At 44.4% G+C, this 21,558-nt stretch overlaps 1 protein-coding gene across 2 annotated transcripts in view; it reads left to right on the top strand.

Annotated features, from left to right (window-relative positions):
- Window positions 1-1,648: 1,648 nt before the first annotated feature.
- tnksa (tankyrase, TRF1-interacting ankyrin-related ADP-ribose polymerase a) overlaps window positions 1,649-21,558 on the top strand; it is a 205,440-nt gene continuing 185,530 nt past the window's right edge. For both annotated transcript variants that reach the window (XM_063210187.1, XM_063210186.1), the window contains exons 1-2: window positions 1,649-2,103; window positions 2,798-3,022. In XM_063210187.1, the coding sequence (XP_063066257.1) occupies window positions 1,656-2,103; window positions 2,798-3,022 (673 nt within the window). In that variant the 5' untranslated portion in view covers window positions 1,649-1,655. The remainder of the gene's footprint in view (window positions 2,104-2,797; window positions 3,023-21,558) is intronic.

Here is a 21,558-nt window from a genome sequence, read left to right as displayed (position 1 = left end):
CATATATGATAAAGTTCTCACTTCTCAGTAACTAGAAGTTTGTAGATTACCTTAGCACTTTTGTGAACATAATTTGCTGTTATTGAGGCTCCTCACTTAATATGTGAAGAATGTCTCAACATCGCACAAACAGTTTTTTACTCTTCACTCCAGAGTAAAAAAAAAACAGAGGGTAACCAAGTTCACTTTGCCAGTAGACCTACTTATATAGTTCTGCATGGTTGGTCTGACCAGAGGTCGCTTTCCATTGTGCAACATGCTGCTGGGTTCTCGTCAACATTGAAGGGATTCATGACTGAGGTACTCGGGTGCCCTATATGACTGCATAAGATAAGCTAATAGAGCACATTAGGATTAGGTCATTGAATGGATACATGTTTTTGTGTGTTGCATCCACTCATGTACATCTAAATGCACATTTTTGGCATACATTGTCTGGTGCTCACTATGTTTAAAAGCTACACAACTCTGCACTAATCAGGGACAGAATCATATTTAAATGTGTATCTTCTTATATATGGAAAGCTAACATGTTCATGTGACATAACATAAGCAATGAGTGTACATTAGAACTCTCATTGGAGATAAGCGACTGAAGTTCAATAAAGCACTCGGTGCCATGGTTGCCGCTAGGGGGGAGAAAGGTGTTACAGATTCGGGCCCAACACTGACAGCACTGACAGGGTCCCTTGAGGGGGCCCAGAATTCGAAATTTCATGAGGCCCAAAATGTCTGGCGGAGCCCCTGCTTGGCTCACGTAGGTTTCTCCTTTGACTTTATGCCATACCAGACCAATGATTGCTCCAGGCTAGGTCGATGTGTGTAACAGTGACCTGGTAAACAGCTGTGGGCCAACAGGGATAGGACTGAGCCCTATGCTTGGCCTTTCTAAAAATAACTAGTGTCTCTCTGATTGGTGGCGTCTAACAGAGAGAGATGAGGAGGTCAAACAAGCAGGGAGAAGGTGCAAAGTACTCGCAAACAGTTAACCACAGACAGGTAGAAATAGAACATGTAGAGACATGTAAAGAAAAGTTACTGTATTATTGATTTAAAAAAGTTTACATATGTAACAAAGCCACTAAATAGGTTCTAGGACTATAAAATAGTGTTTGTATAAAAAGATGTTGCATTTCCAAGGCAAAGTACAACAGTGAAAGAGTGGAGTGTCAGCTCAAGATGACAATAATTAGGTCTATTTAAGTAATAGCAAAACCACCAGTGAGAGTAAATATCACTGGGCAAATCAAAGACAAAAAAATGACAATACACTTGGAAAGATACTAATACAAAGTGTATGTATGGCTGTTTAAATCTGTACAATCACAGTTAATTCAGGACTAACACTGAGCCAATGGACCTCCAGTATTCTTCCCTGTGCAAAGCACGTATTGGGGATGTCAGTTTAATTCTGTCTTAAATAAATGTATAATACTAGTGAATTAATGCAGAAAATAAATATAAGAAAGGAAAACGATGGTGTGCCAAACACTCGGGTGTTTTGTACGTTTTCCTTGTTTCAGTGAAATTACGCACAACTATGAAAATTGGCCACCTGTGTGCGCCATTGGAGTGCGCTGTTTCACTCTGGGCCGGAAGTTTCTTTCCCACTCCCCGGAAGTTCAACAGAACTGTTTTTGTTGCTAGAGGGACTGATGAAAATGGCGGCGTCTCGTCGCTCATCCCAGCAGCAACAATCGAACCTTTCATCGCCACCAAGAACCTCCACTCATACCCTCACTCCTCCGGGATCACCCCCAGTGTCCGGAGGCTCGGCAGCATCGCCAGTTCCTGCACCCGAGCAGGAGAGCGTCGTTGATCCGGAGACAACTCCAGTCTCCCCCGACCTCCCTGCTCCGGCCCTGAGCAGTAGCAGCTCCACTAGTTCATCCACAGCTGGCGGTAGCAGTAGTGGCTCCAGTCCGGATTCAGGCAGTACCAGCCCTGGAGGCGGTGGCTGCGGGACAAGCGGAGCCTTTCGAGAGCTATTTGAGGCCTGTCGCAATGGGGACGTATCACGGGTGAAGAGGCTGGTGGATACAGTGAATGTGAACGCTAAAGACATGGCTGGTCGTAAATCGACCCCGCTGCATTTCGCTGCAGGTAACTTGTCCTAAGTTTAACATCACTATTGCGATTCTCAAGCGAGTAGAATGAGGCTAATTTGCACTGCGTACAGTAGGCTAATTACCCAAATGGCATTTAAATGCATATAGCTACCTGTATTTTGCTTACTGAAATTGCTTAACTGGTGCATTAGTCGAGAGTGGGTTGTTTTGGCTTTTGGGATTAGCTATAGCTGCCTTCAGCAGTTGTTGATTAGCTAGCTCAGTGAGCTTTCGCACTGATGTTTTCAGGATGCCCTGTCAAGATTTTGCGACTCAGCCTAATGCAAATCACAGCCTACAAATAAGGCTGTCAAAACTATAGTTAGGCCTATATGTTGGCCTACCCAGTGAAATTACGCATGTTCCATTGCAGCTGACTGAGCTGAGAATGATCAAGGTTGTCTGCGAGTTTGAAAGGAAAAGTTGGTGATGTGATGTACAAACTAAACAACACCATGCTGTAACGCTTAGCTACTATGTTAATGTCTGAAGACATACAGTGAACGTCGAAATTATTGGTATAGTAGGGCCTACTATTACACATTACGCATACAGTAGGGGCCCATGTTGAGAGTTGATGTTTGTTCAAGAAACATGTCAAGAGAGATGACAACAGGGTTGTATGTGAAGTGGTCAAGTGGTGTCCGTCCCTCATCCTCATTACTTTCCCTTTTTCTGAAACTTTGCAGGTTTTGGTAGAAAGGACGTGGTGGAACATCTCCTTCAGACAGGTGCAAACGTCCACGCACGTGACGACGGCGGTTTAATTCCATTGCATAATGCTTGCTCCTTTGGCCACGCTGAGGTTGTCAGTCTGCTGTTGTGCCAAGGAGCTGACCCAAACGCCCGCGATAATTGGAACTACACACCCCTGCACGAGGCTGCCATTAAGGGGAAAATTGATGTGTGTATTGGTAAGTTATGACCTTATTCCTATGGTTTTCAGATGTTTACCAGACAACATGGTCGTTTAATGTTGATGTAAGGAACTGTCGACTGTGACGTAGCCTCCAAGATGTGCTATGTTTTTATATGGTTGACTTTTGAATGTAAATATGTGTATCATGTGTTTTGAAAACCCATGTACCTTTCTAACTGGAAAATGGATTATCCATCTGTCCAAGTGTTGGACTGGAAGAAGTTGTGGTGTTCTTATCAGTGCTGCACAGCTGTGAAGAAAAGCACACAGCAGCCATTGAAGATGTGTCAGTCAATTTCTGTAATCATCCGTCACTGGTGTCCTCGGCTCCCTGGCTTCAGTTCACTGCATTAGTGGATCTCTCTCGATCTCTCGCTCTCTCTCTCACTCTCTCTGTCTCTCTCTTTCGCTCTCTCTCTCTCTCTCTCTCTCTCTAAACACTCTCTCCGGGTATCTTTCCATCCGTCTTCTGGAAAACTTTCTCTCTTCTGTTTCCTCTGTTCTGTTTCCTCTGTTCTGTGTTAGATTTCAGGCTGTAGCTTAATTCAGTGATATGATGTGTCAATGTTTTGAATATACTGTAGGTGAGGTATGATGGGCGCACATTTCAAACTTCACCGCTCCTATCACTAATTGTTTTTCAATGCCACCAAGTGTTGGAGATAGGGTGTAAAGCAAGACGTGAGTTCATGCCTCCCTCTAGTAAACGTTTCTCAATTTGGCCATTCCAGACTAGGGCCTGACCGATATGTGTTTTTCAGGGCCGATATCGATATTTGTGGAAATAGGAGGCCGATAACCGATATGTTCAACCAATATGTATATAAATATTGTTGATAATAGAATGTAATGAAATATAAAATTATTATTATATATACTCATATTTAGTTATAATAATGAAATCTCATGGACTCAAAGTGGGGAGAGCAGAATAGAAGATGCATTCAGAACGAAACGGCTGAAAAATTGGTTGTGAAACTTATATAAACTTATCGGTGGAAATTTATTGAAAGTATGGCTGATACCAATATCCCAAAAATGCTAAATATCGTCCCGATATATTGGTCGGGCCTTATTCCAGACCCTCTGTACGAATGAAATTAGTAAGTTACATGGGACATGGGCATGGTATGATGAGGCTAGTTCTGGACATATTACAGATTAATCCTTGTGTGTCTTTTTTAAAAAGTTATTTTTTTGGCCATTTAGGCTTCATTAGTGACAGGACAGATTGAGAGAGAGACAAGACATGTTTGGGTGATTCTCACGAAAACCAAGTTCCAAATGGACCAAACCTCAAAATTTTGAAAAGACATTTAAATTCAATTTTCCTCTTGGTTTTGCAAGATGGAGGTCTGAAATAGTTGAAAACATATTTTTTTGTCATGAAATCATATTTTTTCTGAATATTTAGTGTCATTTTAATCGGCCAGAGCACCAAAATTCTCAGTACCGCAACATGACATCACAATAGAAAAAATATTAGTAAATCACATTTTTTTGGAATTTCACAGGAATGTTACTAACATAAGTACTCAGAGGTGTATAGAACACAGAAATACTGTATTTTGTATTTTAATGTTGTTTTCTATTATTGTGATTTTTCTCATTACCGCAACAAGTTTCATAAGTGGGAGCCTTGTTTTTAGGCTATTTAACTAAAACATCATGTACCTATATAGATTTTACTACAGATGAAATATGAAGAACTACTATTTATCCTAATACAATTACAAACTAAATATAGTTTTGCAACATTAAAACAAATTGCAAATAAATATGTGTTGCGGTAATGAGAATAGTGGTGATCTTGCACTGATTTAGTTCCTTGGCAGGCTCCCTCCTGGTGTCCTAACCCTCAACTGTTGGGGAAAATGTAGAAATATTGTACTTTATTGTATTTTAGTCATTTAATTCACTTCTGTAAACATTTAGCCTTTTCCACCACAACTTTGTTCAATCGTTGCGGAGTATGAGAAAACTGTTAAGGAGTGTGAGAAACCATTGCGGTGTATGAGAAAAACCATTGTGGTGCTGAGAAAAACCATTGCGGTGTATGAGAAAAAGTGTTGCGGAGTGTGAGTGACCTTAAGCTTCTTTGATCTTTGTGGAGGGCACCTTGATGTCTGGATAACTTTTGTTAGATATTTGTATTAAGACTTAAAAAGACTAAATAATTACCAAAAGAGAACAAAATATACATTATTTTAACAATGAAAACGTTGTGTATCGGTAATGAGAAACAAAAAGTTGTGTAGGCACCTTGGCAACCAAATTGTGAACATTTATCTGGAGAGATATACAATGAAGAGCCATCTTGGTAGCCATCTTGGGTGTTATGGTAACAGGAATCCCCCCATACAAAATTACTTGTTTTTTTCTGTTACTTCTGATTTTAAATGATGCTTAAAAATGTTGCGGAGGCTGAGAATTTTGGTCTTTGCCAAAGTTGACCAAAGTTGTTTTTCTTAATATTTTCTCCTCTTCTGCGAATGAATTCCTAAAACTACTTATGTATTCACTGTCACTATTTAGTTTATAAGATGCATCGAAGTTCTGACTTATTTCTTTATTAAAAATATAAAATATTTACACTTTAAGAGTCAAAATTTAGCAAAGGACGCGTTGCGGTACTGAGAATTTCACAATAAATTGTAAAAAATATATATTTAAAATAATAATATTGTTCTCATTTTATTATTTCCCTGATAGCCCATGCTTATATGTATATAAGCCATTTTTTCTAAATTGGATAGCATTTACTCATTCCCCATAATGGTTCGTGCCACCTCATATGTCCGATTTCGTGAGAATCACCCGTTTGGGATAGAGAGATAGTGAACGGTCGGCAAAGGACCCGGGCCAGAATCAAACCAGAGTCAGCTGCGTAGCAGACGAGTGCCCTACCGTTAGGCCATGGTAGGGCCAAATCCTTGTCTGTCTTGACTTTGTCTTTATTTTATCTTCTCAACAAACATAATGTTGGAATATCAGTACATTATCCTTTTTTAAAATCATATTGTTTATTTCTTTTAATCTTGTTGAAAATCTATGGCTTGGTTTAGTTTTAATGCACTTATGTTCCAGCTTGATATCTGCGTCTGTAAGCTTAGTATATTTTCAGAGTTTTAACAGCCTGTGAACAGAAGTTTATTTTGTGTAGTGCTGCCCGAATAATCCCCAAAGGAAGCCTTGTGACCATGGAATTGGTCTCCTTAATCAAACAGTAGTTGGGTTTGCCAATGCGGGCATTTGCTTTCAACCTGGAATTATAAGCCAATCTCTGGTCGTATGAGCCTTGGGCCATTGGCGGAAGGATGAATATATCTGCTGTGCACTGCCAGTCTCCAGTTCTGGTTGGAGCAACAGTAAGGTGTTGAAAATTTCTTCAGAATGGTTTACTGCTGCAGCACATTTTTTTTGAAATACCGCTTTGGCAGTGAATGCATTTGTTACATAAGACACAGAGCCATGAATCAGTAGGCAATGTTCTCTGTGACAAACATTGGGAGTGTAGCTGCGGTGCAGTGGCTTTAAAAAAAAACAAAAAAAACATGAAGTCTTTTTGCTCTGGAGTTCATGTCTTGAAGAAATGAAGAGTTGACTGATGTTTAACTGGTATGGCTTTTTTTTCTCACTTACACAAGCTGCGTCAACAAATCCACACACCACACACACACACACACCCCTGCTCTCCCCATCCCACCCCACCCCACCCCACCCCACCTCGGCCTCTCCAAACATGTTTGGCTTCTCCATTCATGACCAGTACAGGCACCTCAGTGTTTTCAGCATCTCCTCCTCTCTCTCCCTACCGTCAACATGTCCCCTCTCACTGAGGCTGACGCTGTTACCCACTATCAAATCCGCCTCTGCAGTGAAGTCTGTCCTCTGTTGGGCCCTCTCACCACACCCTTGCTGTGTGTGTGTGTGTGTGTGTGTGTGTGTGTGTGTGTGTGTGTGTGTGTGTGTGTGTGTGTGTGTGTGTGTGTGTGTGTGTGTGTGTGTGTGTGTGTTTGGTGTGTGGGGGGAGCATAGGCTGTCCTGAAGGAACGTCAAGCCGGATCACTTTCACCACCGTTGCTGACACTGGACTCGCTCGCTTGCTCGCTCTCTCGGTCGGGTCTCTGCCTCCCACAGCAGCCCTCTCCTCCTGCACTTATGGATGTGACCTTGTCCTTTTCCGTCTGAAAAATAGAGCAGAAAGAGACGTTTTCGTTGAGCCAGGCAAAAATCGTTTATATCTCGCTGTGCATTTAAAAAAAATCTGAGCACAAGGCCCACTGTTTGTCTAGTTTTTTCCTTCTTCTCCAGGCCACTTGCGTCCGTTAGGGAGGCGGAAGGCCCAGTTATTGTTTCCTAATGAAGTGTGGAGGTGGAAATTCTGCGATGTGTGTGTGTGTGTGTGTGTGTGAGGGAGCATTCTGTGAGTGCGTGTGCTCTCTCCCACAGCTTGCCTCAAAGCACAGCACCACACTTGTGTTTATTTATGAGAGGGTAGACAGAGAGAGACCAGACTCCAGACTACTCCTACCCAGACTTACTCCTACAGGGTCATCTTGTGCATTATAAGCTTGTTTGGCCCGCTCCACTGCGTCAGCAGATCTGTTATAATCTGCAGTTCACTTGTAGCCATCAAATGCAGTACATTTCTCTTGTTATAGGACCTCAATTTTCTCTATTGACTCAATGTTCTATTTTCAATGTTTGTGTGGAAAATCTAGTTGTTCAGTTGTGTGTAACTCGGAATTGGTCACAGTTCAGATATTTGGCCCTGCATTGGGCATGTTGTTAATTTGGCAGAAAGGAAATAAAGTTTTATGAATGAAGGGAAAATATTGTGTACGGAGTTGTTGAAGTCATCATAATCCTCCTTTAAAGTGTCTCATGACGCTAAAATGTGGAGTGAAGTTGTGAAGTTTTTTTTATCATCAGCTGACTGTTATTTTCATTATACTAAAATATATCTATGGTCCTTGAACCTCTTCTTAGAGTTTGTGCATTTTTATCATAATGTGATTTAATAATGTATAATAATAATGTAATAATATAATATTTACTGTGTTATAGTAATATATATTGCCTCCTTTGGATGGTGGGTTATCCTGTGTGGGGTCTAAGTGAGATCCACACAACCCTGTGCTAATGTGCTGACATGCTAAACATCATTGGTTCGACTGTTGATTTTGTTATTTGCAATATTTGCAAAAATCCAGGCTTTTTTTGGACTATGCATCATTATGCAGTCCACAATGTTAAAAAACCCTGCAGAATGTCCCATTGGTACTCGGCCAATGCCGGCTGTTTCTTGTTTTGTTTTATATGCTTTTGCCAACACCAATTTGAATTTGTTTCATAGGCAAATGGTTGATAAGCCAGCTGGTCACTGAAAAGAAATGCTGTTTCATTTTTCTACTGCGGGTGATTTGCTTCAGTGACTTGAAAGCCCCCAGAGCCATAATGCACGATTGCTTAGAAATCAATAAAATGGGCAGAATGTGTGCAAATCGGGAATTATTTATTTCTGAATAATATGTTTGATTTCATTTTTAGGCGTTGCCCTGTGTCACATTATCAGACCCCTATGCAATATTGATTCAGTTGTGCCAAATCATATGTTCCACAAGGCGTTCTAATCAGGTGCCGTTGCCAATTTGGCTCAGAGGACTCATCTGTGTGTGGTCCCTTGGTGTTCTCTGCTCTAATCAAATCAGGATAAAATTGCAGAGAAGAAACTGGCTGCCAGTTTAAAACCGTCTGCTCCTACAACAGCTGTTAGCTGTGCATAAATACAGTGCAGTCGGTTTTTTGTGTTTGTGTTTTGTAGGAGATGCAGAGTGGGACACACCTTTGTCATGATGCTATAATTATTTTGGATTTAACTCAAGGCTGCTGACAGTTTTGCTGGGGCCTGTGACTAAGTCATCTGAAAGGACCTCCCTTTCAATGCATGTCATTTATTAAAGGTGCACTGTGTAATATCTGTAGTAATTTATTTCCAAAGTGTATGCTGCCCAGCCTTTTTCACCCATACTTACCACCACCCTCAAATTCTAATTATTCATGATGACAGGGAAAATTGCTTTTTTCATACATGAAAAGGGGCATCTTCTCCATGTCTGCCATCTTGAAGTTCCAGAAATAGGCATTTTTTTCATACCAGTAATAATTAGTTTATTACTAAGTAAGTATTCATGAAAAGATCAAACTTGCCAATTGGCAGCTCAGTTTCAATGAGCAGCATAGTTGCTACGCATACTCTGGCCACCAGTATGGCACTCGGGCCATACTCTTACACAGTGCATCTTTAAAGGGACACTGTGTGAGATTTTTTTTCACTGGAAAATTGGCACTTTTCATACATGAAAAGAGGGATCTTCTCCATGGTCCGCCATTTTGAATTTCCAAAAATAGCCATTTTTAGCTGCAAAAATGACTCTACTTGGACCATACTAGAAAATATTTGTTAATTACTCAGTAAACTTTCATGTAAAGATCAAATTTGGCAATAGGCAGCCCAGTTTCAATGAGCAGCATAGTTGCAGTACCTTTTTTGACCATTTCCTGCACAGTGTCCCTTTAAGGACCCAGTCAGACCTCCTTAGTTCCCTGGGTTTGGGACAACTGGCCCTCCTGTCGGCTACCTGTTTAGTTACTCTCAGTTCAGTCACCGGCGGCAGCCCCACGGTGCCTCATTTGAATGCTGTGTCTAGCTGCTGTGCTACATTAGCCACATCCCTGAGGTATATTCTCTTGTCATGCACATCAGGAGCCTGCTATATTCCAAAATGCCACACTTTTGGGCCCTCATCAGTCAATCAACGAAAGGACTATTATGCTACACTGATGCGGCAAAAACAAGATGATTAATTAATGACGAGATGCCACTCAGGCAGCCTAGCTCTGGGAGACTTTCAGAGTTTCCAAGCAAGGCTGATAATCTCTCTTCTTTCTGTACTGATGCCAGTTTGAAGTTTTTTTGTCTTTTACTTTACAAAAATAAAGATAAGGTTATTTGTCTACTTTCAGATGTAATTTCCTGCAGTCTCTCAGTGATGCCTTGGGCCAAATGACATAATGGATATTTCAGTCTAAATGTGTGTTGAGTGATTTGTGTGTATTGTTTGGCAGATACTTCCAGCATATCCAAAAATGGAAGCAACTTTAAGACCACGTCGTACATCTTCTGTACTTCTAAACTGAATTGACCTCTCTGACTCTGTCTGTCTCTTCTACGCTATCCAAAGGAAGCACATTCAGTTAAATGGAGGAGTCCAGACAGTATTTATACAGCACGTCAAGAGTAGCATATAATCCTTGAGGTTATAGTTATGTGTTCAGCAACATGCTGTTGACAAATTAGGTTCACCCATGGTTGACCAATCAGTGGTCAATCTAGAGAACAACAGTAACATCCCCTCTAATCCCTGGCTGTTCTGGCAGGAAGTCACCGCACATGTAAATGGAAATCCGGCATAGTGCTGATCAAGGCATTTCCAGCCAATCAGCACATTGTTCTTGGGGCAAGGAAGAGAAGCTGGCAATCCGATTGATTGTCATTAGATCTCATCAGCCAATCAACACATGGTTCTTGGAGCAAGGTAAAGAGGTTGGCAATTTGATTGGCTGTCATCGGACTTCAACAACCAATCAGCACGTTGTTGTTGGAGCAAGGCAGGGAAGCTGGCTATCTCATCAGTCGACATCAGGCATCACCACCAGCCTGATGTCTGCAGAACATGGCAGACTGGGCCATTAAAATGTTGTTCTGCTTCAGCGTTCATTTTTCTGTAGCCTGCAGTAGGATTGTTTTTCATTATCTCTCTATTTGTTTCTCTGCAGTGTAGAATAAACTGTCAGATCTCCCAGTCAAACAGAGTACGCAGAATTGGCATCATAGTATTTGGCACAGGGAAATAATAACCAAGGCGTTAAGGGCATGATTTGTCAAGTTAAAGTGTGTGTGTGTGTGTCTGTCTGTCTGTCTTTCTGTGTGTGTGTGTGTCTGTCTGTCTGTCTGTCTGTCTTTCTGTGTGTCTGCGCCTGCTGTACATGGGCGTGTGCGTGCATGTGCGGGTGCGTGCACGTCCGCCTCTGTGTGCGTGTGTGCACCTGCACGTGTGTGTGTGTGTGTGTGTGTGTGTGTCTGTGTGTCTGTGTGTTTTTGTATGTGTGTGTGTGTGTGTGTGTGTGTGTGTGTGTGTGTGTGTGTGTGTGTGTGTCTGTGTGTCTGTGTGTTTTTGTATGTGTGATTATTTGAGGGGTGTTTTGACAAGGCTGTCGCCACCATCCATCGACAGATGAGTTTGGTGGGCGTGAGTGTCAGGTGGTAAATTGGACTCTTCACACTGATCTTTTGAGAGTCTTCTTATGAGTGATCCCCGCCGCCGGCCTGACATGCTCATCACCGCCATCATCTGTGAAGGAGTGGAAAAGTGCCAATAATTATTTCGCTCATTTCGCTTTCTCCTCTAATGATTAGCTGCTTCAACCAAAGAACAAGCAATGGCAATGAACAAGCTCTCTGTGAAAAAGTGGAGAAGGAGAAATATAATGTGTACTTCAGTACTTATATTTGCTGCGGCAACTGCAACTTTGTTCACATTGATGGTTGTATGAGTAAGTTACTTTTATGCAAGTTCCAGTATTTAAGTTCAAGTTGTAGAGGGTGTAAACGTTTGTACAGTGTTTCTTTTGGAGAAGTTAAGGCCACTCTCCCAGTTGGCAACAGCAGCAGTGGCCAGACGTAATTTTAGACTGACATTGCAGCATTTTGTGCAATTTTGCAGCATTTTTAATTAAAATTTGAGAAAGCAACACTACTCCAGGTAAAGTCTGTATCGAAAGAGAGTTTCATACCGCTACCACATTACATTTTCAGAGCCAGACACAGTGCAGGAAATTTGAGAGGGCTCACAGTCCAAACCTATTCTCTCGACTCTGAAGCTAATGTGTTTAGCTATAATATTGCAGTCTGCGTAAATCTGTTTTTGATGGCAGGGGGAAGGATACCATTTTGCTGTCACAGAGTTCATTTTCTCGTTTTTGTCTCGATGGTCCAAAAGGAATATCTATAATAGGGAGGAGGAGGCAGCCTGCGCGAAATGCCTGAGGTTTTGAAGCTTTTGGCTGGCTGGTTTGTCTCTTGGTGAGATGCCACCCCCGCTTCTTTGTAGCTGCCGTTGACACGGAGACCAAGGCCCTTATCTCCTGCTGCCATTTTGAACACAAAGTCCTCTGTTGCTGCCTCTGTCTCAAGTCTCTGGGTGCAAGTCAAACTGCTACCTCCTATCCTTTCCTGTGGCTTCTGGCTTCCTTTTTTGGCTTTTTGCCTTTATTTTTGAGATAGGATGGTGAAGACGGTGGCAGGAAGTGAGTGGGGTGAGGGAGACATGAAAGGGTCGGCAAACGACCCGGGCCAGGATCGAACCCGGGTCAGCCACGTAGCATACGAGTGCCCTTCCGTTAGAGGCACAGTAGGGTTGGCTTCTGGCTTCTTGTCTTGTTGTCAACACCACCTCCTTGTCGCTAAAGTTTCCCTGCTGTCAAACTCGGAGACATGGAAGCTCCCGGACACTGTCCACACGTGCAGTGTTTAGTAGCGACATTTCTGTCCATTGGCCTTCTTCAAGGTTGAATTGCTTGAAAGTCAAAAGACCAAAACACTACTATTAAACGTTGCAAAAGTGGACAGTTTGCGGTAGCTTAAAAAAAAAAGGTCTTTTGTTAGTTTATTCATGACAGGACAGGGAGAGGTTTTGACTGTAAACATGTGGGAGGAAGAGATGAGGAAGGTTCGGCAAAGGACCCGGGCCGGAATCGAATCAAAGGAGGTGTGCAAGAATACCACACAGAAGAGCTCCCCGCTGTCAAGCGACATAGACCCAGTCAATATCCTGATTGTAAATGAGAGAATGACCTTTCAATTTTGCTTCCGCAAGATATTGGGGGAAAAAAAAACGGGCACCTGGCACACTCTGTATGAGCACTGATGTTTGCGCATAGCAGAAGCCCTTCTCACAACAAGTATTTTTTGGCTACCCATTGTAACTGGAGTTTGTGCCCATTCTCTGGTGCTAGACAAAAAAGTTTGAGTTTTGAAAGTTTGAAAAAAAAGTTTGCACAATCCTTTTTTGATGTTCTTTTCTCCAGTTTATTTACTCATGACATGACTTTCCCCTTTTTCTTTCTTTCTTACAAAAAAATGTATCCTCACTGCACAAAAATGTGAAATGTATCCCCATTGTGCACCTCCACCAGCACCCCTGTAGGTATCACCGGTCTCTAGGCAACTGATAAGTGTCACCTGGTCCCTTGTGGTAAACCCCCGAGTTGACTGACACCGCTCCCACTCAGCGTCCCACTTGAGTGTCATGGGGATCTGGAGCGTATCTCAGCCCGCTACTGAAATCATGGGCAGGCATATCTGGCTGTCAGAGATGAGAGCTATTATGCCAGAGCCCTAACTGCAGCCTTTGTCTGTCTCACTCAAGCAGGGGGTCTGGGGAAAATGGTGTGTGTGTGTGTGTGTGTGTGTGTGTGTATCTGTGTCTGTGTGTGTGTCTGTGTCTGACCCCGAGTGGTGCACAGTGTGTGTGAAGAACCCTCTCTGTGTGTGTTCATCTCGCTGTGCATATGTGTGTGTGTGTGCGCGCATATGTGTGTGTGTGTGTATATATGTGTGTGTGTGTGCATCGTGTGGTTTTGAGATGGCTCTGTGTGATGGCTGCCTGGTTGAGAGGCTCTTCTCTTCTGCAGGCTCTGATTGCCACTCTGGGAGGGGAGCTTCTCCATGCTTCACCCCCACGGCCCATATAGTCCACTCCAGTCCTCCTCATACAAGCCAACAGAGACATCACAATATCATACATACAGGCTGACAGGCTTCACATCACCTGAGTGGACCTGCACAGAAAAAACACAGATTTAGATGATTATGCATTTTATTTTCCCATCGTAGGGTCTAGCCAAATCGGATATTTGATGGGGTGGAAAACACCACAGTTGATAGCGACACTGTCCACATCAATTTATGTATCGATAAAAGTCCACGTAGACCTAGTCCTCACACACACACACACACACACAACATACACCTAGTCTTCACAAACGACACACACGACATCACAAAATATAGGCTGACAGCTCCTCTTTCATCACCTGAGTGGAATTTCACAGAAATGACACAGATTGGGATTATGTATTCTATTTAGATGTTCCCAATATACCAGGTGTTTTGGTCAAATCAGTTGAAACAAAAATGGATATATTATGGTAGGTAGAGTAAAAAAAACACCATAGTTGTCCATACCTTCACTGTTCTATCAATTTAGCGAGATCGATGAAAGCCCCCATAGTCAACACAGGCCAATAGGGAGATCATGCATAAAGGGTCACAGCTTCTCTTTAACCGAGTGAGAATACACAGAAATTCCACAGATTGAGAGCATAACACATTGGATTCCCATTGTGTTACCAATTCTTTTTTGTGAAGACCCAAACAAAAATGGATAAAATGTATCCATAGTCCATACCCCAAAAATATCTTTTGAAATATCACAGATGGAGAATGTTGTGGATTACTTTCCCTTTTTTAGCGCCAAAACAAGCAAAGTTGCCCATATTAAGTTATAGGATATAGACAGGGCAGTAATTGCCTTTCAAATCAATAAAAACAATAACATAACCTTCCAGATATACTTATTTTTTAAAATGTCACAGATGGAAAATGTTGTCTATTTACACCCATAATGTTGCCAAACAATCTACAGTACTTTGGACGTAGTGTATAGAAGGCACAGCAGTCAAGTCGTTCTCTTGCCTGCCAGGCCAGCTAATGACGGTCTAATGTCCGCTGGCCTCACAGTGGGACGGCTGCCAGAAGCCATTCCAGCTGGATGCCAACCCCCATTAATGACTTTCCAGCAATGCTCACTTTTATGCAACATTGAAACTATTAGCTCTACGTAGTGTTAAAACATCTAAGCATAATTCTAGTTATTATATAAGCATATATTTGAAGTACAGTTAAAATGCCAAGGGGATGTGATGCACACGTTTACAAACCTCCATTATTGGCTTTCCAGCAATGCTCACTTAAATTATGCAACATTGAAACCATTAGCTCTACATAGTGTTAAAACTTCTATGCATGTGAAGCATTTATAAGCATTTAATTCTAGTTATTATTATGAGGATATTTTTGAAGCACAGTTAAAATGCCAAGGGGATGTGAGGCACACGTTTACAAACCATGGTGTCGCTTCAGGGAATGCAGAGCGTTTTGTTTCTCTGCTTAGACGGAGGATGGCAGTAAACCAGAAACAGAGAGGCATCATGATTTTATCACAATATAACTGTATATATTTTTTGTTTATTTATGGTTTAATCATCTGCTTATTTCATATCGCTATCTCACAGATGTTAGCTTGGAGCGGTGCTTTGTTCTTTGCGCATCCACATGCAGTGAGTATGTTAATAAAAAAGCAAACAATTAATCTGCAGCTTGTACCAATATCCCTCTAGCCAGACACCAGCGCCTCTACCCAACACAAGCACACACGTGGGCATAGCCTGGTAAACCGTACTCTAACATGAAATGAATAGTCTGGGCTTGCACCATAGTCATTTTAGCTTCCTTATAAACAAACCTTGGGCCACATTCCCCTGCATAACACTCACTGTTCCTATACTGGTAGTTGCATATTCTACTTAGATGGAGGAGCCGTGGCTTAGTGGTTAAAGGAGATGGGCTTTAGATCAGAGGATTGCAGGTTGGAATCCCATCCTTACCACTCCACACCACACTCCATGGCTGAGGTGCCCTAACCCTGACTGAGGCACCTAACCCTGGCTGAGGCACCTAACCCTCACATTGCTCCAGGGCTGTAACCAATGACCTGTACTTAAAAAATAAGTGTAGGTCGCTTTGGATAGAAAAGCGGCAGCTAAATGTAATGTAATGTAATGTAATGTAATGTGATGTAATGTAATGTAATGACACTGAAGACCTTTTTTTGTCTGAAAGTCCTCCGTCCATATTGCCTGGCAAGCCAGATCATAACATGAAATGTATAGTCTGGGCTTTTACCAAAGACAAAAGTCACTTAAGCTTAGCCCGTCCTAATGACTCTCTATACAAGGATTCAAAATCAGACAGAAAACCATAAGGGCCCGTTTCTACATACGTGGGAATTTTGATAAATGAAGACCTTTCCCTTCGTTTGTGCCTTTTGTCTCACGTTTTCCTCTGAAAACGAATGTTCCTAAAAATTCCAAAAGACAAAAGATGAGATTTTTTTAAAAGTACGGTTAGCGTTTGTATGTTAACGGATTGGTCTGGTTTACTAGGCACACATGTGCACACATGGCCTCAGAAACACATGATGCCTTTCCTCCAGAGATAACAGCCACAGTACAACCAAGGTCACTTCCCAGGGAGCAATGAATGGGGGACCCACGTCTGTGTACAGATGGTGTGTGTGTGCATGTGTGCGTGCATGTGTGTGTTCTTCTTCATTCATTACTCAGTCCTTGAAACACACACACACACACACACACACACACACACACACACACACACACACACACACACACACACACACACACACACACACACACACACACACACACACACACACACAGGCACAGTACAATTTCCTCTGTGTACCGAGGGGGTTTGGCATCTTGGTCTAATAACAAAATAGGGAGGAGGGGGCTTCTGGTAAGTGGCTAAATGTGATGCAAGTAGCATAATGATGATGATGTTGATGATCAGCGTTTTGCGGCATGAATAAGTAATGGTCATTAAGTGGCGGTAATTAGGGGCCGATGGTGTTGTTGGGGCATTCATTCATTTACTGTCGAGAGACTTGACGCGAGGAAGGAAGGAAGGCGAGGCGCTCGTATCGGTTCAATGTGAAGCCAGAGGTCGCGGTGTCGCCATCTCCCAAGTGCACTGCGAGGGCATGGATGGCAAGACTGTGTTTGGTTCTGTTTGTGTGTGTTAGGGAAAGCTATACTGTGTGTGTGTGTGTGTGTGTGTGTGTGTGTGTGTGTGTGTGTGTGTGTGTGTGTGTGTGTGTGTGTGTGTGTGTGTGTGCGCGTGCGCAAAAGACGTTTGTGTATGAGTGAGAGCGATGTGTGTGTGTGTGTGCGTGTGAGAGCGAGAGAGACTGTTTATGTGCGTGTGAGAGCGAGAGAGACTGTGTGTGTGACTGTGTGTAAGTGAGAGACTGTGTGTGAGTGAGACTGTGTGTGCGAGCGAGAGAGACGTGTGTGTGTGTGTGTGTGTGTGTGTGTGTGTGACTGTGTGACTGTGTGTGTGTGTGTGTGTGAGAGAGACTGTGTGTGTGTGTGAGAGCGGGAGAAATTATTAGTGTGTGTGTGTGAGAGAGCGAGAGAGTCTGTTTGTGTGTGAGAGTGAGTTTGAAGGAGTGAGTAATGAATCTCCACGCAAACAGCGTGAGGGTGAATCAATCTTCAGGAGTGGAGGATGCTGTCGAAGAGCGGCAAGATGAGACCACTACAGTAGCTTAGCAACAACACACACACACACACACACACACACACACACACACACACACACACACACACACACACACACACACACACACACACACACACACACACACACACACACACACACACACACAAATACACACACAGACGCACTAGGTGCATCACACACTTGCATAGCATGAAAACACACACACACACACACACACACACACACACACACACACACACACACACACACACACACACACACACACACACACACACCCGTCTCCGTGTGTGATATCTCCATTCCTCCTCTTACCTGTGGCCTCTGGTCTCCTCTCCTATCTCTCCTGTCTCTCGTCTCCCACACAGCACAGCACAGCACAGCACAGCACAGCACAGCACAGCACAGCACAGCACAGCACAGCTCGGCGCAGCTCCCGTCTAATCCCCCCTGCCCCAGCCTGCTGCCCCTACCTGCTGCCCCCTCATAATTGCCCCTCTACACCTCTCATGGGGACCACTGTTATTAACCTCCCCCAGCGAGAGGAGAGGGAGAGGGAGAGGGAGGGAGGGAGAGCGAGCAAGAAAATGAGAGCTTGTGGGAGAGCGAGCAAGAAAATGTGAACGAGAGAGCGAGAGAGAGCGAGAGAGAGCGAGAGAGAGCGAGGGAGAGCGAGGGAGAGCGAGGGAGAGAGAGAGCGCGAGAAAGCGAGCGAGAGAGAGAGAGAGAGAGAGAGATTGCTGTCTTCCACATACAGACACACACACACACACACACACACACACTCACACTCACACACACACACACACACACACACACACTCACACTCACACCCTCAGACACACACCCTCAGACACACACACACACACACACCTGTTCTGTTGCATTGTGTTGGTAGGCATATCTCCATATGCTTTTTCCAGTGTGAAGGCCCTAGAACCAATGCCTATGTGTTCGTCCGTCTATCCTACACACACACACACACACACACACACACACACACACACACACACACACACACACACACACACACACACACACACACACACACACACACACACACACACACACACACACACACACACACACACCCAGCAGTTGGGCTGGGTACTAGGCAGCTCCACATATTCCTGCTGTTGCTTCTTTCTCCGCCTGCAGGCCTCTGAGCTGCTTGTCACGCTGCTGTGGAATATGCAGGGAGGGTGTGATTCACTTGGTGGAAATGGGATTTTGCAGCCTCACAATGCATATATTTGAAGACGTGTGGTATAGAATAGGCCTACACACATGTGGCACATACAAACTCATGGACACGCATGTCACGTGACACACACACACACACACACATACACTCACACACACAGGTGCACTCTCATACGCACATGAACATATGCACACTCGCTATACTCTAAGACTCGTGCACATTAGACCCTGTTTCAGTTCTCTCTCTCTCTCTCTCTCTCTCTCTCTCTCTCTCTCTCTCTCTCTCTCTCTCTCTCTCTATCCTTTCTCGCTCTCTCTCAATTCCTCACTGACTCTCTCCATCTTTTCATCTTTTCATTTCACAAGCATTACTTTCTCCCCCCCCCACCCCCTCCACACACACACACACACACACACACACACTCGACCACACAGCCTTGGAAGTCTTGGCGATAAACAGCGTTGCGTCGTGTAGTCTTTAGATGGATGGATTCTGAATTGTTCCCTGAGGAAATTACTAGAAGTGTAGCGCTACTTGTTATGCCTCCGCATTTGCATAGTGAAGGCTCAAATACATGCAGATGTAAAGAGTAAGCACACACATGCACAGGTAAGCTCAATGCACACACACACACACACACACACACCACACACACACACCACACATATGCACTATGTAAATGGGTGTACTCAGTCCAGACACACACACACACACACACACACACACACACACACACACACACACACACACCACACATATGCACTATGTAAATGGGTGTACTCAGTCCAGGCACACACACACACACACACACACACACACATACACATACACACACCCTACAAGCGCATGCATGTATACACACACACACACACACCTGTCCCCCCCCGTCCTTCGCATCTCACGCACACACGCACACCCACACCTACACACACGCACACACTCGCACCTACACACACGCAAACACTCGCACCTACACACACACCTACAAGCGCATGCATGCATACACCCACTCACACCTGCCCCCCCATCCCCCCGTTTCCTCTGCATTACACACACACACACACACACACACACACACACACACCTACAAGTGCACCTACTCACACCTGCCCCCCCCTCGCCCGTGTCCCCCGCATCACTTATCGCGTCCGTTAGTGTTGTCGAGCCAAAGCCTTGAGACGGAGCAGAGCGGAGGCACGTGATAGGCGGCAGCCGAGCGCAGCGGGGCCAATCAGACGGCCTCCACGGAGTCTCGCTGGCGCTGCCGCCCATGCCGCCGCTGCCCGTGCCGCCGCTCAGCTCGTGCTCTCTCGCCTCGCGCCCGCTCTCTCTGATGGATAGGCCAGCTGTCAAGAGGTGCCAGCATGAATCTTAATCGCTGCTGCCTCCTCATCGCCCCCCACTCTCTCTCTCTCTCTCTGTCTGACTGTCTGTCTGTCTCTCTCTCTCCATCTGACCCTCCACACTGACAGACCACAAACACACACCCACACACACACTCGCGCCCATGCACATACAAACATATATCCCCACACAGACTACACCGGTACACACACAGAGTGCACACACATACACACAAACATGCACTCTTAGCAGACAGACCACACACACACACACACACACAGACACACACACACAGACACACACACACAGACACACACACACAGACACACACACACACACACACACACACACACACACACACACACACACACACACACACACACACACACACACACACACACACACACACACACACACACACACACACACACAGACACACACACACACACACAGACAGACACACACAGACAGACACACACACACACACACACCACCCTGCACCCTACCCCAGCCCTCCAACCCCTCAGCTCAGCAGAGCTTCTTCACCTGTCAGCCTGTCCCCCCCCCTCCCCCTCTCTCTCCCAGCAGGCCACCAGTCATGTACTCTCCACCACCAGTACCCCACTGAGGTACCACCAAAAGCCCACTGTAACCCGCACTACATCCCTCCTCCATGCCAGAGAGAGTAGGGAGAGAGAGGTTCCATTGGCCCATTGTTTCCTGGTTCTATTATGCCCCCCCTTAGGCAGACCTAGGCAGACCTGAGGACTGTTCTATTCATTGTAGGAGCATTATGACACGCCCCTTTTATGCAGACCGGAACCTGGTCGCGTTAGGTGCCCATAGAAACCTATTATGTTGGCATATCTCTATAGAATATCTCTGTCGATGCCCTTGCCAGCATACTGTCATTACCGCCCCTCAACACACAGAGACACACAGACACGCACCTCACCAATACCACCAGCAAAAGCCCACTGCTACCCCCATCCCAGCTGACCATCATACCACTCCCTCACACCACCATTACCACCACCACCAGCACCACCACCACCCGCAAAAACCCACTACCACCATCTTACCCGCAATCCCAGCAAACCATCATAACCCCCCCACACCACCACCACCACTACCACCAAAATCTTCCTCCACCGCCACCACTCCTCCCTCCACCCTCCAGCCTCACTCTCAGCAGACCATCAGACACACCCTCATCTGAAGCCCACTGCTCCACCACCACCACCACCACCACCATCACCCTCCCCATCCTCATCCCCATGCTTCAGCTTTATGCAAATGTTGTTGGCTTCATACTAATTCCTGCAGGGGGAAAAGAGGGAGCGGAGAAGAGTGGTGGGGTGAGATTTGCAGCATCCATTTTACAATGTGGTTTTGTCTTTATTGGATTTTAATTTATCCATTATTTATTTCCCTACGCTTTTCCCAGCCCCTTTACATACCAAACTCTACACACACA

Source organism: Engraulis encrasicolus, chromosome 11 (assembly GCF_034702125.1).
Source record: "Engraulis encrasicolus isolate BLACKSEA-1 chromosome 11, IST_EnEncr_1.0, whole genome shotgun sequence".
Taxonomy (NCBI): Eukaryota; Metazoa; Chordata; class Actinopteri; order Clupeiformes; family Engraulidae; genus Engraulis; species Engraulis encrasicolus.
Note: the sequence above shows the minus strand (reverse complement) of the source record. Positions and strands in the feature narration are given on the sequence as shown.